The following is a 21,142-nucleotide window of genomic DNA, read 5'->3' on the forward strand; positions in this document are numbered from 1 at the left end:
TGCAAAGGTCTTAACATCCAACCGGTTAGCATTACAACGCGTAACCGTCAAAAACTCGGCGAGATTGCATCGGGTGGACAAGACAGATCTGTGATTTTATTCAGGATACGGCACAACGGAGGCATGAAAATCAACCAGAGTGAAACAGGCACAGGCTGAGCAGCACCGACTGCATCTTGTCCAGCATCTACAGTCATCCGCCTGAAGCTTCATGACACATTTCTACCCTTTATCTACCTAATCATCGTTAGAGATGGGCACCGTTTGCCCACCTCACAAAAGAATCATAAGACAGTTCATTGTTTCCTTCTTTCCCTAAAGAGAAAATCTAAGCAAACTCTTTTTTTTTTTTCTCAATATTTAACAAATGCAGTGCTTTTATCAAATATTTATTTCATTAACACTAGTATTTGCCCTGCTCCTTTTTTCCCCAATATTAAGGAATATAGGGTACTAACAGTGAAAGTTTATTTCTCTCTAGTTCTGGAAAGAGCAAATCCCAGTTGAAAGGAACGGGAGAAGATGACCTTGAGGGATCCCCCTCTAGTGGGATGACAGGGAAATCTCCGATGCACTTAAAATTGGGCTTTTCTTCCTTTGAAACGAGCAAACAGACAACTTCTCCTTTCATTCGCTACAGCTGTATATCACTGAACTAACAGCAAACCCAACCAAATGGAAAATTGACTTGGGTGATTAACGACAAGAGTAAGTCACAAACTTGCATTTGTGATCTGTGGTAAAACTGTAAAACTCACGCTCAGGTTGAAGCGCGGAAAACATTTCACGTTAAGTCAAGTCATTTCACGTACTACATTAGACTACAAAATTAGTAGCAAACAACTACTAACTACCAACCTTTGGCCTCGTGGGAACTCCACCAGATAAAACACAGCACCGCCAAGTCACACGCTGCTCCCGTACACAGCCTCAGTCACCTACAAGTAAGGACTTCAGAGCAGATTCAAGCATTTAGGACTCAGTTCTGCATATATTTGTGAAAGCATTGAAGACCTATAGGCTTTGGAGCAAATGCATATGCTCTTGGCTCGACACACGTTTTTATTCATCGCCAACCTGATCATAACATCTGAATCCTCACAGTAACCTCCAATTAAAAAAAGATTATTACACGATCTACAAAAATACCGACAAATTCAGTATACTTTGGATCAAGACTTGAATTCACAACAGAGGAGTGATCCTACCCACAGTTTTACATCATGCTTCCCCTCCTGCATATGGCACGCAACACTTCAGAGGGTACTGGCTCTCTGCGGACCCAGCAGCTATTAATTCAGATATTGTGGAAAATGGCTACCCAACATGACAGGCAGGGCTGTAGATATAAGTCAGGCTTAAAAGGAAAGAAACAAATGCAGTGGTTAAAGAACAGAATTATTAGACAGGTATTAGGATACAAAGACACCATGTCAGAAATCTTACTTTGAAGGTATACGGGTCTAATTGAAACACCAATTCTCTACCTTTTTAAAAGAAAAGTCTGGAAGGCAGTCCATTCCAACTCAGCCTGATTCCAAGCACTTCAGTGTAAAATAAGGTCATTTAATGACCACTACGTTGATTTGATAGATGATCACAATTAATAACAGATAGAAAACTCACATTTATAAAAATGTGAAGATGCCGTTCTTATAACACGTCTGAAGTGTCACATACAGTTAGAAGATAACAACCTTTAGCACACTTAACGATGGCTATGTAGCTAACACATTTTAGGATACTTCACATACCGTACACTCACTATTGTAAGTAAATTTAATAGCACCAAATTATTTAAATGAAGTATTAATCAGGAAACAATTTATCTCTACACCATAAGCTATTTTTAGATGTGAACTTTCTACATCAGTGGCTCCTGCTGCAGCTCAGGCTTTGGGTTGTTTGTAGAGGAGAAGAAATAAATGACTCCTGGGAGAGATTTCAGGAATAAGTTCACCTTCAGGTCACCAGCTCAACTCCAACCCAACTTGGGAGTAATTGAAACCCAGACCCACTCCTGCTCCAAAGGCAGCACGAACTGAGTCAGCTTCTAAAAGGCAGAGAGACTTGGCCAGCGGCTGATTTACAGGACTGCTGGCCCTTCTGACATTGCCGCAATACGCAACCAACTATTCGATAAAGTTGGAACTGAGCAAACCCACAAGTTACTCTTTTCTGAAGCATTTCCAACTGAGATGCATCAACAAAATGATGTTCACTGCCATGTAAATTTAATTTAAATTTAAGTTACTTAAGCATCATTCAACAACTTTAAGATAGCACAAAAATAACGTAACTATAGATTAAAGGGAACAGGCTTCCACTTCCCCCAACTCAGAGATTCCTACCAAGTTAGCATACAAGCGTGAGCACCTTTCATAAAGCCACAGTTAAAAACCTGTCACTTAAAGCCTTCATATAACAAAACCAAAACAACCCCCCACCCCTCCATATGGCCTGGGAGAAGCAGCCACACGGAATCCCAGTTCTTACAGGATAAACCCCAAATTGCACCTCCAAGAACCCAAGAAAGCCCACAGACCAGCCTTCACTTTTAAAGTGTCATGGCAAAACTTCGGGGGGGTGGGGGGAGATATCAACCTTTTTCCAAGCAAGGTGTCTGGGCTTGCAACAGCAGAAACGGCCTTACCTGCTACTCATTGGTCTGTTTTCTGACAGAGTACAGAAAATACTGCTTTTTCCCACTGCTGTTTTCACTTCCAGTTTGGTTACTGTCCTACCATGACTATAAACATCACGGGAAAAGTCTTTTTCCCAGCTCTTGTGCCCATGTGGAAACCCAGCAGGAAAGAGTAATCTTGGGGTTTTTTCCTTCACAAATGCTCATATAGGTCTTTATTTTTTTTACATCTGTGAAATGGAAACTCTCGAGAAGGACTGGAACTTGGCTTTTGTTGTTAAGATGATTATTTCCTAGAGATATCTGCTTCCAGATGTTTGGGATGTAAACACATTTCCAGATCGGGATAGCTGTCACTGAGAGATAGTTATTATATGTCTGTTTATTGAACAGTCTTTAAAACCAGAAAAACAATCTTGTTCAGACAAGGAGGAGTGCCACAAAGCACAACTACATTCAGTGTGCTAGGAATTACATGCTTTTAAACTTTTCCTTCTGCATGTGACTTCTACGTCAATTAGATCTAATAGATAAAACTTTCACTTACTGCTTGGCCATTATAAATCATATTACCAAATAACTGATTATACTCCTCTTGAATTCAGGCCATCTCCCTTATTAATTCCTTCTATTCTTCTCACAGCAACGCTATGGGAAGCACCTTGGGAAAGATCTTCACTGGGCTTAAACATGCAGGAGAAAGAGACTGAACACGTTTGATGCAAGCGATCACTCGGGTCCAAGAAGGCTTTAGACAGGGAAGGTGATGAGAAGGAAGAGCTCAAGCTGCCCTACTGCCTCACGGACTGTGGTGGGGATTAGAAGAGAAGTTGAATGAACTTTTGAGCTCTCTCATGGATGAAGTGCTATGCCTTCTACTTCTAGCAGCAAGCACTGCCTCGCAGACACACAAGGTACCGATGTTCATCCCTTCAGAAATCAAGTGGGAGCTAGGCGATAAAAGCTATCCCCAAAGCATCTGTTGTGCAATGACTGCTCCCGTTCCCTGACCCAAGCTATCCCAAGTCTGCCCATATGCTATCCCTGACACCTATGCCGAAGGGTACCAATCTCTGAGACAGCATCCCCCCCAGCACCTATTTTATAACCCACCAGTTGACAGGCAAGAGGCTTTGCCTTTGCCTCCCTATTAGACCAGCCGATGCGCTGGCGTCTATCCAAACTATAAGTAATTCCACTAAAAGCCAGTGAAAAGTATCTGGTGAGCACTCGCAAAGGAATAAACTTAAAACATGTCAGTTATAGGCAATCGAATAGACATCAAATACATGTATTTATCGGCAAAGTTGGCAATGAAACCCATATTTAAGGGGCATCTTCTGAACAGTGTTTAATATAATAGATCATTGACGACTTCAAACGTATAGCACTATTTGATAACAAAAATGCATTGACTTTTTTTGTTTTGATGTCTGAATGAAAATAAGTTCAGATATTTCTAGGAACACAAGTTCGTGGCAAATAGGTAATCTCAGACGAGAAATGCTTTTAGTCATCCTGTGCTATCAGCATGCATAAGCAAAGACGGTGAATTCTATTTGCAGGGGCAATCTTAAACGTGACATTTTAATTTAACAGTGGTATTCTTTCAATATCTTAGCTTTTTTACTAAGCGGTACACAATTACATAACAGCAGAAGGAAAATTAGTCTGTTCCTGACCACATCAAACAATTAAATGAAATACTGTCCTCACTTCTAGGCATGGGGAATATTACTCCCGGTACCAAGTCTGCACTGGCAAAAGCACAGAACAACAGAAAACATCACTGTTTTGGGAAAGAGGTAACATGTGAAGCAGTGAGAATGTAGTGTATTTGCATGCCTAAAAATAAAAATAGCAAGTGCTGATTCTTTCTGTGCTCGGGTCCAAACCTCCTCTGTACAGCAGGTCCATGTACAGAAACCTCCCAACAGAAAAACAGTAGCAGACAGTTTCAGCCCTGTGATCAATTTTAAGGCATCCCTCAAGATGAAGACAATATTTTACCAGCACTAACAACTGAGAAAAAGCTCTGAGACACCACCCCAGGGATAATTTGCAAATGTTTTTAGTTGCATGACAGACAACTGCAGAAATACCAGAAGTCCTCCCAGCGCTCCAGAAGCTGAGCACCGAGTACCTGCGGGTCTCCCACCCAACAGAAGCTGTGACCCTCTGCATAAAAACCACTGTCAATAAACTTAACCATATGAAAGTGCAGACTAACAAGCCAGGCACAGCTTGTGACAGTGCCTTTTTTACAATACTGATATTCCCCATATATTTTAAAATCACTCTCTGCAATGCAGCTCTTCAGTCTTACCTGAACACGAGGGTATTGAGAGTGACATATGGACTGATGCGCAGCTGAGCTGCTGACAGTTATTTCCCAGATCCAGTCTGTCCTACTACTATTTTTTTTCATTTTTATTTCTTTTTTTTTTAAAGTAATACTTTACTGATCAGCAGTTCCTTCTTTTGTTTGTTTTAACTGAGTAACCACTGCTTGGATCAATCAGCTTTCTAAAAAAGCTCCTCTATCCTGCTGCTGCTGGTCATTCTCTCCAGAAATGCAATAACCAGACAGACCTCAAATGTGGCCTTTAAGTAAGAAAGGTTCAATGAAGGCAACTTCTTCAGAAGAAACAAATTCTGTGAAGAAAAACCCCAAAGGAGAGATACCGTGGCTGATAATGCACTGAATGTACCAACCTGAATTTCAGAAGCAATGGCTGCAAGGGAAAATACTACATACAGTGGGTCTGTAACTACTTGCTGTGTATGCAGCTGAACTAATGAAATACAACCTTACAGAGACACGCGCATCTTCACTGACCCTCCTCTCACACCAATACCTGGGACATCCCCCTTCTATATCCTCCGACACCCAAAGTGGGCACGGGACAGCAGGTAGCACGGTATGAACAGGCTGTCTGGCTGCCATGTAGAGCGTAAAGCTGTTCAGTCCAGCCTGTCTTTGCCTGCTCCCCCAGCAAGTTATCAAGATGCTTCAAAACTGTTATGCTTCCAGCCAGCTATAGGGGTAATATAATTAAGACATCAATGCTTGCTTTATCTATGGGACGAGCGCCATGCAAAGATAAGCAGTTCAAGAACTTGCTTAAAATTAAAGAAGGATCAGTGTAGCATCCCAGCTGCATGAGAGGGAAAACGAAGGTATTCGAGTAGGTAACGATAGAGAAATCAGGTTCAACTTCCCGTGGATACAACTCTTTCATACAGTAGGAGGGCATTAATTATTTTAAGACTTAACCACAGTAAGGCTTACTACCTTGAGCTCTGGTAACCAGACATCAACAACAGAAAAGTCTTTCAGTATTTCTAAGCATGATGATAAAGAAGCCAAGAGAGAGGACAGAAGCTCCAACTATTACCACCATGTTATTTGAAAAACACTATCTAAAAGCAGAGCTGTTTTCCAGCATTTGCACTTTCTAGTATAATTAACTCTTCTCGTTTAAAGCAATTGCTGTGTGATAAAACCTGAGGCTAGCCAGGATACATACACAGTGGCTACCACCACCGCCAGAGCGAGCTGTCTACTGTACAGTTTCATGTAAAGAAAGCATTATATGTGCAGACTGTCCTGAAACAAAGTGAATATTGCACATTTCATTGAAGTCATGTACAAGCTGTTTCCCTCTGACCTGGCAATCTAAGGCATATGCCATCACATGTAAATTCCATGTTATAAGCTCTACATTAGTATGCATGTCTGAATATGTTTTCCGAAATGTACTTCTCTGGAGCAATCAAGTAATTTTTGCCTGTGTTCAAGTGTCTTAAAAGCAGAAATGTCTTATTTAAACGTCTTTACGCTGGTTTATTGACTCAGTCCAGCACTTTTCTTCCCTAAATTATGGAATACGTTGAGAAACAAAAACATCCCCCCCACCCAGTCATCTAAATTAAACAGCAAAATGGAAAAACCAAACCAACCATGAATAATTTTCTCCTATGAACTCTTCCAGTGACAATGCCAGCTCTGTGCCTCTCGAGGGGTAGGTTACAACTTGAAAAAGAGTCTGAGGAAATCATGGTTTCAGACATTTCAGGTCCCCAGCCAAACTAATATAACACGCCACACAAGATCTCCAGGGATGTCTGCTCAGTGGCACCACTGTAAAGCCACAAGGCTTTTTTTTATCTTTTCCTTTTGTAAACATTAATCGCAACGAGCAGCATCCGCGGTTGGAAGGAAAAGCCTTCTCTCTCCTCCCCTAACAAAGGGGAATGCGCATCGCAAAAACGCAGAGAATTACACCTTAACTTGAAGCATAAGATAACTATTACTATCCAAGAGAAGACTCTTGAATAGCAGGGTGACCAAGTTCCTTCCTGGGGTTGCTCATCCTACCTGCGTAGCGTGTATTGCACAGGGACAAAAGTACATTTGGATGGTTTTGTTGGCACGTGCTGGAGGTGTCTACGTCCATCATAAATGCAAGAGGCACTTGGCACTTTATGGACATCATCCCAAACATGCTGACAAAACTTCCACATCAACGCTATACCACTATACCATTATGAGTTCTGTATAAGCGGTGCGTTTTACAAGATAAATTGTCTTAAATGTTTTTCCTTAATGCAATTTTTTAAATCCACTTAGCTGTACGGACAAGTACTTCAGTGAACAATAAACTTCCCTGTTTAGAGCTCACAAGGAGCTATAAACTACTTCCATAAATGAACTAAAATAGCTTTCTACAGAATAATCTTGCTGTTGGAAAGTCCAAAATTATGCATCCTTCTAAAGGTGGAAAGAAGTGCTGTGGATCCCATCAGGAAGCCACAAAAAGCCCTTCCAAAAATCTCCGGTTTATCCAAAGTATTAGACCTAAGAGATCAGTTGTAAGGCAGCATCAATTCTTCACAAATGTTAATTTTTGTGAAATTATGTAGGGTTTTGGCAGGTATAAGGCAAGTATAAGGTAACAAGTATAAAAAGATGGACGTTGGAGGTTACTCAGAAACCTAGAATCTCTCATGGAGGGCAGATCAGCAGTCAGGGCTTAAGAAGTTTCACATCAGTGGTTATCTGGATTTGTAAATTATTACTAGATATCATCCCCATCCCAGCAGTACATGACAATTGCCTACAGGCACTTGGAAATGCAGCCCTTCCCTTTTTCGGCCCAGCGTGGTATTCTCTTACCTGAATTCGGCGAGATGTGTAAACTGCTCATGTCCTTGGAGAGGCCGTTTGTTTTGGGACTGGAAATGGGTGCACAAGCTGATGTCGCTCGGGGTGGCCTTTTCCCGGGGACTTTCACAGTGGTTCTCAGCAAGTCGATTTCTTTCCCGTGAACATTCTGCATATAGTCCTGGTAAGAGGAAAAAAAATCCAAACCCCAATATCAAACAGGTAGTCCTGTAAGCAATAGAACTAATGAAACCTGGTTTCATAAGACTTTTGTCCTACATCATCTGCCAGCACCCATCATATAGTTTTCCCCTTCCTTCCATTTTCTTGATAATCCCTTCCACACTTCTCACTACAAATACTCCCAAAAGTCCCAAGCTTTCTAATACATCCTCAACTCACAACATGGGTGATTCTGAGCCACATGTAGGAGTTCACCAGCTCGCAGGTCCCAAAGAGAAGGAGAAGACAAGGCAGACTGTCCCTCATGAGCACGCTTACTCATGTCTCCTCTCTGCCAACGTTTTATGTATCTCTTGCTCCCTCAAACTTGGCCAAAATTGGTCGGCAGGCAGAGAAGTTATGAAAGGGCACTCACTGACTGGTAAGGTTTCTGCAATTACAACATTGTTTCCTTAGAATATGATCCTTCCTCCACGCATTTAAAAAAAAAAAATCAGAGAAGGGAAAAAATTATGCAAATTGTATCTGATTAGAGTAAACACACTAAAAGCTGGAAGCCAGAAGTAGAAAAGGCTTTTCCTCATTCTTTTTTTGAAAGCCCACAAAGAGGAAATAAGCAAATCCAGTCAGCTGTGGAAAGACAGTGGTCAACTAACTGGAGCCAAGCCACCACTTCCCAAGAAATCCATGAGAAAGTTCTTCAAACAGTAAAAAGCTTCTGGAAAAACAGGCTCTTGAGATTCTGCTTTCCAGCTTCAAAGGCATTCCCTAAATTATCCGTGGGCTTCAGATGAAAACAGAAAAGCACATGGACATGGGTGTCTTTATCAGAGGGCAAATGACAATTCACTAAGGTGAGACAGCCACTGAGGCTGCGATCCTGGGATACATCAGAAGAGGTATTTCCAGTAGAGACGGTGAATGTTAAAGCCAGTACGCAAGATACCAAAGTTTTCATCTCCTGATACACATGGTTGTGGTTACTTGCATCCCAGAAAAAACAACTGAAACTGGAAAAACTATGAGGACACTAAAAGAAACAAAGAGACTGTATCTTACGAGAAGTCATGCAAGACAGGTTGCACAGCATCGCTAAATCAAGGGTGAAAAGGGGCATGGGCATTGCACAAAAATACATCTGGGTATATGCACCCCAAGAGGAAAACAGCAATTTGAACTAAAGACTAGGAAAAGATCTGGGCTAAGCTCTTGAGTTAAGCTGGAAACCAAGGGAATGGTATTCTTGAGCCATCTTCTATGCGGAGCAGCTGGGGCAAAAAATCTAATTCCTTTCCAGACAGAACTTGATCAGCGCACGCCTGGGTGATGCTGCGGGCGTCTGCACGAGCAAAGACATAACTCCCAGTTGTCCAGGTGGTCAGGGCAAGATTTAGCCAGGTTAGAAGGTGTTATGTGAAAGAATACCAATATTAATTAGGTTGGTTCCAAACCTGCAGTACGCCACCAGAGCACCAATTTTACAAGTACGTACCCAATGGACTAAAAGCATACCCGAGGTCTACGCCAACGCTGCCACAATACGGGCAGCAATCCGCTCCCTCAAAAAGCTTTCCACCTTTGACAGTTTTTGCAATACAAATTATATATTCCGCTCAAAACACATCAAAAATCTACTACCGGACCAGCATTCATTTCTTCACAGCTAACATTAATCTGTGATAAAACCCCAAAACTAAGCCATCACACCAGCTTTTTTTTCCCCTCAGCTGTTGGGGGGTCTGAACAATTCGTGGGGAGAGGACACAGAGCTCTGCTGCCAAAAGAAACAAAGGCAATCAATCCATTAATAAAAATTCATTCACTCAGTGTTAGATAGAAATGAACAAAACTGTTTCATCCATAAATTATCAAGTTGGCGTAACTTTCTTGTTCAGTGTCAGTTCTTCACAAATTAAAATACAATAAGCAGAACATAATTGAGCATTTATTGCTTATGGGCTCTAAAATGAGGCTTAATCAGATAGTGACTAAACCTCAGCATGTACTCTTTTTAATAGACACGTTTTATTTAACGTACAACCACCACTGTACGCCATTTAAATTTGAGAAGGAAGTGTTTATTCCAAATCCTTCAGATGAATAGCATGTACGATTTCCCTGCTACCTTGCCAACTTGTGAGATGTGACAGGGCATTATTAAAGCCCTTTTAATTGAGAGTAAACCGGGCTTAGGTGAGCTATAAACCATTCGAGAGAGCAAGTGAATGTTGGCAAACAGGAAATAAATGCGCTGTAGCCATACCGCTATTATACGAAAGTGCCCAAACACAACAGATGCCACATAGGTATTAATGTCAGCTTAAATATTTATAGGGATATATCAAATGTAAATAATAAAGACTCTTTCATTGTGCGCAAGATGCATAGCGATAATCTCTGCATTTCCCTGAGGAGGAGAGGCAAGCACCAAGTTTCCAGTCGGCGGAGCATCCGCCCCCACGCGCGCTCCTTCAGATCTGCACTTGGGGAATAAAAGTTAAAACTACAAACTAATGTCGCGGCTTCAGAAGCGCAATGGAGGGTTTGATCGGATTAGAACAGATGAGGGTCTTGCTGTCATCTGGAATATGCTGTGTTAAAGAGAAGACAGCAAGCCTGATTTTGATATGCAAATGTTACAGATATAACTCCCCTAGATGTTAGTTGTAGAAAATGCTGATCCGAGAAAAAAGGGGAAAAAACCCTTTAACAAGGCATGAGGGTAATTCAAAGCCAAGTACTTTTAAACAGCACTTAACAAGTCCCTAGAGCCCACTCAACAGCGGGCCACCCCAGAAGTGCCATCTTCTGCCCCTCAACAGCTTGAAAAAGTAGTAATTGCAAATCCATTTGCATTTTTCTTCTCAACTTGTCCATGTTCATCATTCAGCAACGTAGGGGAAAAAAAAAAAAAAGCAAGCAGCAAAGGAAAGGGAACCCTCCCCAAACGTGTGGATAACAGGAGAAGCCAGCGCCCCAGTCCCCCGCACCCCTGCGCTTGCACCTTCGCTGCCGCTTGTTTTTTACATTTAGCTCCTAATTATGTTGCATCTATTGCCATACACTTAATTAGCTGCATTAATGTGATTTCTTTTCACATAGTCAAGCAATTAAGAGCTATGATTGAGTTTCATTCAATTAGCCTCAACAAACATGCTAATTGATGCCCCAGATGCAAATGAGGTGCAATGAGAGAAACCTGCTAGCAATTGAGAGTTGTGGCGGGGAGACCCACAGCTCTCAGCTTGCTGACAGCAGCACAGCTTAACATGGCTCCCACCTTCTGCGGAGCTGCCTTCGGAGGCAGGGGGGGGGAGACAAGCCATTAGTGCCTCAGTTGTCCCAAATCGATCCCTACAGGAATAACGGGCAGCGCTGAATCAAATCAATGTCGCCTCCAATTCTCACGGCAACGGCTGGTATGAGCCGGAGAAGAGCGTAGCGTTTTCCTGCAGCCGGGTAGGCATTACAGACCCTGCGAACGCCAGGGTTTCTTCAGCTAAGGACTATAAAAGGTCTCCATCTAATCTCCGAGCTCGTGAAATACTACGCAGGTAATGGCCTGCAGTTATCAGTAACTGGCAACTTAATCTTAGTCAGCTGTTGGGCAATGCTGCCTCTTCAAGTTAAGGCCAGAACGCATCAATCAATCAATAATCCCTAAAAATACGCTCGCTATATTGATTCTCATCGCTTTTCATCCTGAGGTTACCGTTAGTGGTTTGCTCAAATATAGTGCTGCTGAGGTGTTAATTTGACTACTCAAGGCCATTGACCATTATCTAGAGGACTAAATAAACTGTTAAAATATCAGCGAAAATCGTAAAAGCTACATTGACCGAAGATGACACAAAATATTATTTGACAGCACCACAAAATGAATTGCCTTGAGTAAGAAAGAAACGATGTGCCATGACACAGAATAATGTGAAATAAAATTACTTTAGTTCTGCTCTTAATACAGCTCCCTGTTTACAACAGCAGAAATTAATTTAACCAATTAACTAAACAGAAGCCTTTCAGACATGCAAATTGAGCAAACAGGTATGATGTTGTTTTCTAAACAGACCTACCAAAAAAAACCCACTGCTATTTTGGGGGCCCCTTTTGTTTTCAAATGCCAGTGGTTGTTAAACTTGCTGCCATACATCGCATCGTGGCTTCTGATTGCCCTCCGAGCCAGAGAAGACCAAGGGCCACAAGCTGAACCCAGGGCCACAAGCTCCACCAAGGGCCACAAGCTGAACCCAGACTTATGTGATGCTTCCAGCTAGCTGCCTACTTTCTCCCAGCCGAGAAGACTGAAGAGAACAGGCAAACATCTCTTCTTCCGCAGCTACGCTTAGCGCTGCTGCTGCTGCCTGCTTGGCCCCTTTTTCAGGGGAGGAAGGGCATAGGGATGAGACTGAGGGAAAGTGATGGTTGCGGCTTCCATGAAGCTGCAACACAAACTCACACCATCCAAGTCTACCACAGCTATCTCAACTACTTCACTGAAGGACCACAGAGCATGTGGCAGTATGGTTCCTCCCTAGAATGATCCTTAAGTTAAAGACGTGGCTCATGTTAGGTATGTAACACTGTGGCTATCAAAAACATTATGGAGTTTGAGGATTTTCAAATGTCTCTAATACAAGAGATGGTCATCCTTGTCACACACACACCCACAAAAATGCCTTTCTACTACCTAGGCTGTGTTTCAAAAACACAGTATTTCATTATCAGTGTATTAAGCAAGAAAATGCCTACGAATGCTGAGTTACTGAATATAATATTTATCAGTTAGTACTGTGAGAGCTAAATTGCCCATACTTTTCTGTATAGCTGCCTGCATGCAAATCCTTCCGTCCTTAAGGTAGGTATTTTCCTCTTGATTTGCACAATTGCAAAATATTTTCCAAGGTAACAGAAAACAAGCCCATGAAGAATGAGAGCTCAACCATTCTACTCAGCCAGGTTTCCGCTGAAAGCACCCGAGCGGGCAGGTTCTGGCAGCCTGCCCGCGCAGGCAAGTTCAGTTCTGCTCTGGCAGCAACAGAAGACCGAGTCGGACTCTTTCTGATTGAACTGCTTTGGACTGTACGTCTGTCCTGGGATTGCAGCAAAAAGGCTAATGCTGCAACCTGGTCTACTTGGCCAAGAAACCTCCCCAAGAAGACAGGAGGATCAAGCTGTAGAAGACAACAATTCGGGTCTCCTGTGGCCGGGCTCGGCGGGACTGTGGATAGAGCTACCTTGCACAGAAATCCCCTTCACTGAAGTTACTTTTTTTTTTTTACATCGTGGCAGTCAGTGAATGCCGCGTGAATGAGGGACTCAAAGCTCACATCCAAACCCCTCCTCTCAGGATTGCCATGTGTCATAACATCAACATATATTTAAAAAAACAAACAAAAATCTCTCTCCTAGCAAGCCTCCCCATGTTTCTTCCACCATGTACCTGTCCCACTGCCACCCTTTTCCAACGCTCAACATCCCAAACAAGACAGACTCTCAGAGAACAATGCCTTTCCATGTCTTTAATGGTACACAGTATGAATGTCACACTTTTTCTCATTTTGAGCTATTAAACTCTCTCAGAAGCAGCCTGTCTTCCAACGCTAGGAACTGGTCCAGGCCCAGCATCCTTCCCAGATCTGTCCCTGGTTTACACTGAGCTTCCGAGAAAAACACCTTCATTTCATGCTAGTTTTTCCCCACCATTCAATCGGACAAAACACTCCTAAGACTCAGCTTACTGAGGCTGAAATAGTGTTTCCTCATCTGAGGCGAAATAAAAATTATTATGGAAAAGAAAGTTTATAGCTGCACCTCTGGATGACATTTTAAAGACTGTGGGTGGCATATTTTTTGAAACACAATTCCAATTTCGTGAGCTGACCTTTTGGACCCACAAAACCTCTTGTTCACCATCAGCAACAACTGCTTCCGAAAAACAAAACCCAATCCCCTTCCCCCCAAACCAGACCAAAACCCCCAAACCCCCGGCAGACCAGTAAATGGATGGAGCCTTGACTTTTGTGCCTGTACGTGGCAGTCAGACATTTTTATTGCAAAACGCCGTCTGGAAAAGATGCAAAACAAAATTGCTAAACTGCAAAAAGAAGAAAAGGGGGGGGAGAAAAAAAACAAAAGGCCCCCTTTCCTTTGCTTATTGAGTTCAAAGGCATAACATGCAGCACCCTGCAGCAAATGGGAAGCTACACTAATTTTAAAGCCATAAAACGCTATAAAGTGCCCTGCGGGGCAGGACTACACTGAAGCTAGTTGCACCTAAATAAGACATGGTTCATTTACTTCGCAGCTTAGCCTAATGTAATCATCAGCGGATTTCTAGCCTAGAGTTGTAACAGGCAAATAGCCGATACTGCGGAGGCGACACTCCCAGCCATTGAGGGGCCTCAGCTAGATTGCTGTTGATTAGAAAATTTTTCAGTTTTGACAAGCACTTAATGAACATAAATCGCTCCTTGATTGGTTTCCATTTGGGGCCACAGGCACACCTAAGAAGAAACAAAAGTCTCCAACTCCTCTGCCCCCCCCTTCCCGGGAAGGACCTCAGCAACAAACCTACCATCAGGTTATGAGCCACAGTGGAATATATTCATCAAATGTTCCTGTTAAATTAGCCATCCTCCCCTCTCGCATATAAATACGGGCATAATATCATTCGGCTTCATAATACATAGTTAATCTTAAGAAAAGCAATGAAATGTTATTTTCTGAGGAGAACATAGGAATGAAAACGCATTCTGGAAAACACTGATCACCCTAAAGCACTCTGTCCTGACAAAAAGGAGGTCATCTCAAATCTGTTTTATTCACATCGGGAATCAAGAACATTACATTTCAGTAATAAAAAGCATTGACTATATCCATACTATGCGTTAATCAGTTCGATCAGTGTTGCAGGGGCAGGGGAGGAAGTTAGGGCAACGCTTTCAACACAAAAGCAGTTTCACAAAATGTTGGGTTTTTTTAAATGGGTCGCTCATTTTCATAAAATTTTAAGAAAATTCTTCCGTCTGCACTTCACTTCGCATTCAGACTTTGTAACAAGAACTGCTGTAACAGACAAATCAGAGTTTTACCATCCTGAGTAATTTATGAAGCATTTATATCCACAGCAGTTAGCTCTGCTGGACAGGAAGCCCGAATTTTATAAAGCCCCGTGATTAATTACTAGCTTGGCTTTTGCCATTTAAATTGCAGCTCATTCCGACACCAAAAATTTTCCCTGCCTTTTTGAAGCGAGAGTAGACATGACACAGAAATGTACGTTTGCTGCTTCTTACTACATACGGCAAGTTCGCACAGCTCTGCAACAGCGGTATTGTGTTTGCTACAATATCCTACGCTAATGACGTGATAAATCTTGTCATACCCTCCGAAAGGAATGGGCTTGAAACTAAAAATGCTTCACATTTGCCTTGTTTGTGCATTTGGTGACCTGTGAGTATCTGTAACAAGTCATGGAAGTGATTGTAAGAAGTTACTGTGAATGATCAGTCTCCCTCTCCTTTCCTATCGACTGGGATTATGTATTTAAGGAGTATTTCACAGGGTGGCTTGCCGATCGTCAGGAACTAGTCTGCTTTTTCACTGAGCAGAGCAGGTGCAATGGCACTTTCAGGCAACATCATTTCTAGTTTGAAAAGCCACAAAGCCAGGGGGGTGGAAAATAATTTGCCTTGACAGCTGTCCCAAATGATAGGTCTCACTTAAGGACTGCAAACACATTTTAGCTTCTAGTTTCCCTATCCGTTTTTAAGTTTTTCTCCCAAACTGATCTTCACTCTGTTACATCTTTAAGATAACAAAGAAGTCCTCCAGGAAGCTGTAAAGTAAATAAGTGATCTCTATAGCCAAACCACTTTATAAAAGCCTCTTTTGCTTTTAAAACAGCGTAGGTTAGATGTTTTACGTTTGGTATCTTTACCAAAAAAAGTTACAGCAGCATGATTGACACTTATTTTTTCCATAAAGGTCGGTTATCCTCTAGCCATCACTAGAAGCAATGTAAATTCACAGTGAAACATGCCAGAATTAAGAAAGGAAAGCTCTGGGAAATTTAAGTCAATAATGTTAGAAGGGAGAATGCTGCTCTGAACATGGCTTTGATGAAAAGGCTTCCAGAGAGTGCCAGCTGTGGTGAGCGGAAAAAATACGGCATCAACTCATCAACTGTAATAAGCGATTACTAGACACGTATTTTGTAACTGCTCCTATCATTCATTTTTTCTATCTTAACCAATGTTTTAGGCATATTAATGGATGCAATAACTATAATAAAAACTTACACATGCTTCAGACAGATTTATCTTCATCGCCAGTCAAACTATATCCTCATTTTTGCTCTGTAGGGTTTGCTTTGATCACTACTCTTTCAGGAGGCAGAGCTACATCTAATGTGAAAAGCAACACATGCATATACTTTTGTCAGTTCAAATATTTATTTACCAAAGCCCGATTTGAGGATTAGTTGTTCATACGAAAGGCCAGCTAGAAGGGCTCTCAGAGCCAGCCAATATCCAGCTTTACATTCCTTTGAAGCAAAAACAGGGGGGGGAAAAAAAAGGGCATACACGATGGTATTTTAGAAACATATAGGAGCATGAATATTTCTATTAAAGCAACACAAACAACACACTTCGGAGCTATTAAGCAGCCTGAGGTAACGCAACCCTGAAAATCAGGCTGAACCGGAACGATGTCTGTAGGCGGTTATTCATAACCACGAAGGCGAGCGCTGCTCCCCTGGCTAGAGCAACCCCCAGCTCCGCGGCCGGACAACCCCGCTGCCGACAGGCCACGCAGCCCAACTAGCATGCTGTGCTCTTACGAATGGGGGGAGACGGAATACTTTATTTGCAAGCATGCTTTCCATTTTCAAATTATTCAGGAAAATCCTAAGAACTGATAACGGTCAAAAATTTCAACTGCAGCTCTAAGAAAAACACTGCATATTATGGGACCTGAGAAAAGTGTGTGGATCTACACCACTTTCAGATACTGGAACTTCCAGATGTCCTTTGATATAGAGGACACTTTCAATAGCCTCCTATTTCTCACCCAAGTCTGCTTTGCCTGGAGGAAACGGCCAAGCAAAGAATGCTCACCTGAAAGCCCAGTCCCCCACCCCAAGTGTCAAAGAATTTTACAGGCCCACGTATTGGGTCTGTTCTGTATCATCTTCCGAGAAGACGTGTCCGTATAATATGTTGTTGAAGCTCTTGCACAAAGTTTAGCCTAGTGTTGGATACGACTCCTTACCAGGCTGAAAATTTGCTTTTTTTAAAGAATACATTCAGTTTATTTGAGGATAGCAACATTGCTAATGCTTCCTTTGAGCTAGCTCACATAGGCCGCTCACCCAGTCAACACTATTTTTAAGGCAGAATTTTGAAACCGTGGCTACTATTAGATGAATTGAGCAGACCAGGTGAATCCACACACGTCTCAAGGAGATAAAGGATAGGTTTCCCCCTCTCAATCACTTCACACCTCAGTGCAGGTTATCAAACTAGATCAGTGAGGATCGGAGCATGGTTTAAGAAGGGCATTACTGCAATATAGACCTCAGCAAGCAAAAAATCAACCTTGCTGTGTAGGTAGTACATGGGATTTACATATCATGTGTGTTCTAGATGGGCTTTTACGTGATGGGCATCAGACCTTCCTTCTCCTGTATTTAAGAAGCTGTTCTTCCCCCATAAGGTGCCACAGCACTGTGCTTTTATGTGAAAGCAAATCTAGAACAGATTAAATATAAAAGGGGGAAAAAAAGCCCATCCCTAAAAAAGCTGTTTTCAGGGTTTTTTTTTCTTTTTATAAATGGGGGCAGTGATGATGATGGGGATACAAGAACAGAAAATGGACATCCACAGCTAAAGCTTTGTCGTCGACTGACCTGTGGCATGATGGCAACCCTCTGGCAGACAGACAGTGGTGAAACATCATCAGCTATTCATCGGGATACGGCTTAGATAAAGACATGGCATGTAACGCTGCCCAGCAGGTATCCCGGTGAATACATTTCGGGAGCCCTCGCACATGGCATTCTGCCATTAAAAGCCAAGAGATGCCTAGACAAATTCCCCCGGGTCCCTCTGGGGAGGCTGACACTGAATTTGTCGGCCAGAATTTTAGTCATCCACTCAACGGCTATACTCCAGAAGCGCAAGATGAATAGGTAGCTATGGTGAACTTTGAAGCCTGCAGGTCAAAGTTCTCTCTCATTATCCCCACCATTTTCTATCGGCATAGCTCCTCAGCATCCCAAGGGACAGGAAGGTTTGAGGCTCTTGAAAAAACCTGACATGACCAAGTCAGAACACAGTAGGGTGCTTATGTACATATATTTTTCTTTCCCCATTTTTCTCTCCCCCCACTTTCTTGAAAAGAAAGAATATGAATTTAGCTATTGTGTCAAACGTCAACCTGGTGGCATTAGTAGTTACTCATTTAGCTGGCATAGTACAACAGTCATTTCAAAATGCTGCCCTGCCAAACAGGCCTGACCCTTCCAGGGACACCTCCTCTGTAAGAAAGGTGCTAATTTGATTTTTCGCTCCCCACCCCAGAACCTTTCATTTTGTAGCCAATCCTTTCAAGGAGGGTGACAGTACTGATTTCTGCAATACGGACACATTCTCTGTATTAAAAACACTGCCTTCATGCCTCAGCCGCCACTGAACACGTCTGACAGAGACAACTGATCCACTTCTGGCCAAATCTCAAGCAATATTTAACACAGCGCTCACTATCAGCCACGAAGTATTATAATAGGTTCTTCCAATGCAGGTGTTATGTTCCGACTCAAACCACAGTCTGGAAAGACCAAATTATCTTCTAAATTTACTTCTTCTGCCACCACTAGAGGCCAGCCCACCTTTCGCTTCACGGAATTACAACTGCAAAATTTTGTATAACCAAAATGACCTGCATACTTGAGATAACCCAAATCTAACGAACAGGTCAGATTAGAGCCAGGCGTTTTATGAGTTTAGGAAAAGGACTTTAGACGGTTAACAAAAGTTGTTTTCTTCAATGCTATTTAATGGGAAGGTTGGTAGAGACAAGGTCCTTATTTTTCCAAACAATGTAAGAAATTATCCCAAACAGCAATGCAAGCACAGTATTAAAAATCCATCAGTTTCTTTGGCTTGCTGTGAAAAAAGCAACAAGTAGTTACAGATGAAGAAAAACTAGCAAAACCGAACAAGAAACACATTATCAGAGTCCTGTTTGGGGGAAAACCCATTCACTTGGCGATACCCAAAAAGAAATTCTGACTTTCCTGCCTACAAAGTTTTGTGCAAACTGTACCGGGAGTGCAACTGACTTCAAGTATCTGGTCCTGCCTCTTCCTCCCACTGTGGTTTGCACAGGGCAGAGAAGATGCTACTCACATACTACTGCCTGGTGAGTGACGAATGCTCGGCAGCGTATGTTAACAACAGTTAATTGACAAGAAATAGTCCATTGACAGTACGGAAACATACTGCAGAAGCAGTGCAGTGACTCTTTGAAGGCTAAAGACCACAGAAATAAGGCATTAAACCAGCATCATTTACAATACAAATCGTGTCACGGAAAGATTTTAACACGAATGAAGCCTAGACACTCCTAGAGAGTGGATTCAGTGAAGGTGTCTCAAGAAGCCCCTGAACGAATATGACATTTTCCCCAGTAGCTTCTTGTCAGCTAGGAGCTGAGCATGGTCCCTCACCACTACCTACCCACATACAGCCAAGGGAAAAGTAGTACGTTACAAACCTCTCCGATCTACGCAAGAAGGTCTGAGCAAATGGAAATATGGAGCCGTGACCCTTTTTCTTGGGGTGGGGGGGGACGGACGACGACACGGCAGAGGATAGAGGGAAACAATTACAGGCTAGTAATTACTTCTTCTTTAAATGGATTCTCTCTAATCTCCAATGGATTTACCTCTAATCTCAAAGTAATTACCTCTAATCTCAATGGATTCTCACTCTGGGGGAGACTAAGCAGCTCCAGGGAAGCCTACAGAGAAGTACTCTATTGTCTGCAAGAGGCAATGAAAAACTAACACATGCACAGCAACCGCCAGGAACAATAGAGCACTTCTACAAAGTGAGGAAGGGACTCGGGCGCAGACAATGGCAGCTTGCCTCCTCCTTGCCTGATGACCCAGAGTTGGCCAACACATGTGGGAGCTCTGCGGGGGCTGCCTCAAAGGCACGCAGTATCCGTGCTTCCCTTCCGTGAGCAATACCAATATGCAATTCGGGTATTTCGGGACTACTTCACGGAAGGATTCCCCAAATTTAAAGGGACTAAGAGCAGCCAAAGAGGACAGACTCGTACAGTTTCACAAAAAGGAACAGTGAAAACCTTGCTCCAGAACACAAGGGCTGAGGGACAAGATTTCTGATGGAAAGCAGCAATGCCTTGAAGCTAGTTGTCATCTAACTTATTAAATAATTTTTAAGAGGCATGGATGTAACATCAGAAACTAGAGCAAAGCATTATTATGGCAGGATCTGAGACTACGAAATCTTGTGTCAAGCCAGAGAAAGTGCTAATATTCAGCAGACAGGGAAGAGCAAGTTGGTGCAAGCACAGCATCAGTGTGGCCATGCTCCTCAGACATCACCTATCTAAAGCAGAAGTTCCCTGCCAGTTCCACGTGCAGGTCTATAAGCCCTGGAGCATATCTACAGAGAAGCATCTGATCGAAACCCTGATTTTCACTCCTTAATGAAAAATTGTGCAGGAGCTCAAAATGACATCAACAGGTTTAGAAACAACTGCCCCTAAAAACGTTAGGGCTGGCCACCCTTCAATTTTCATATGTGGTATGATGATAAAATGTAAGACCAGATACGATTCTAAAGATCTTGGTGTGGGCGACATCGTGTTTTTTGTATTTTACGGTTGCCTGTACTACAGAGCAGGCGAAGGAGCTGGGAATCCCCTGGGAGTTTGAGGAGCTGGAGTCTCCACATTGGCTCTGTCTTTTGAACTGCTCTGGCATGGAACGAGCTCTGACAAATCTCACCTTTCCTCCTACTGGCATGGCCAGGGCAGATGGGTGGCCTAGTTCTGAGTCAGATCACTGCGCTCCTTCCGCCCCCAAACTGTACCTAGGGATTGTGCTACACACA

At 42.6% G+C, this 21,142-nt stretch overlaps 1 protein-coding gene across 5 annotated transcripts in view; it reads right to left on the bottom strand.

The window, feature by feature from the left end:
• AGAP1 (ArfGAP with GTPase domain, ankyrin repeat and PH domain 1) overlaps nt 1-21,142 on the bottom strand; it is a 385,812-nt gene that overhangs the window by 119,627 nt on the left and 245,043 nt on the right. For all 5 annotated transcript variants that reach the window (XM_072874082.1, XM_072874081.1, XM_072874078.1 and 2 more), the window contains one exon: nt 7,824-7,992. In XM_072874082.1, the coding sequence (XP_072730183.1) occupies nt 7,824-7,992 (169 nt within the window). The remainder of the gene's footprint in view (nt 1-7,823; nt 7,993-21,142) is intronic.

Source organism: Ciconia boyciana, chromosome 10 (assembly GCF_034638445.1).
Source record: "Ciconia boyciana chromosome 10, ASM3463844v1, whole genome shotgun sequence".
Taxonomy (NCBI): Eukaryota; Metazoa; Chordata; class Aves; order Ciconiiformes; family Ciconiidae; genus Ciconia; species Ciconia boyciana.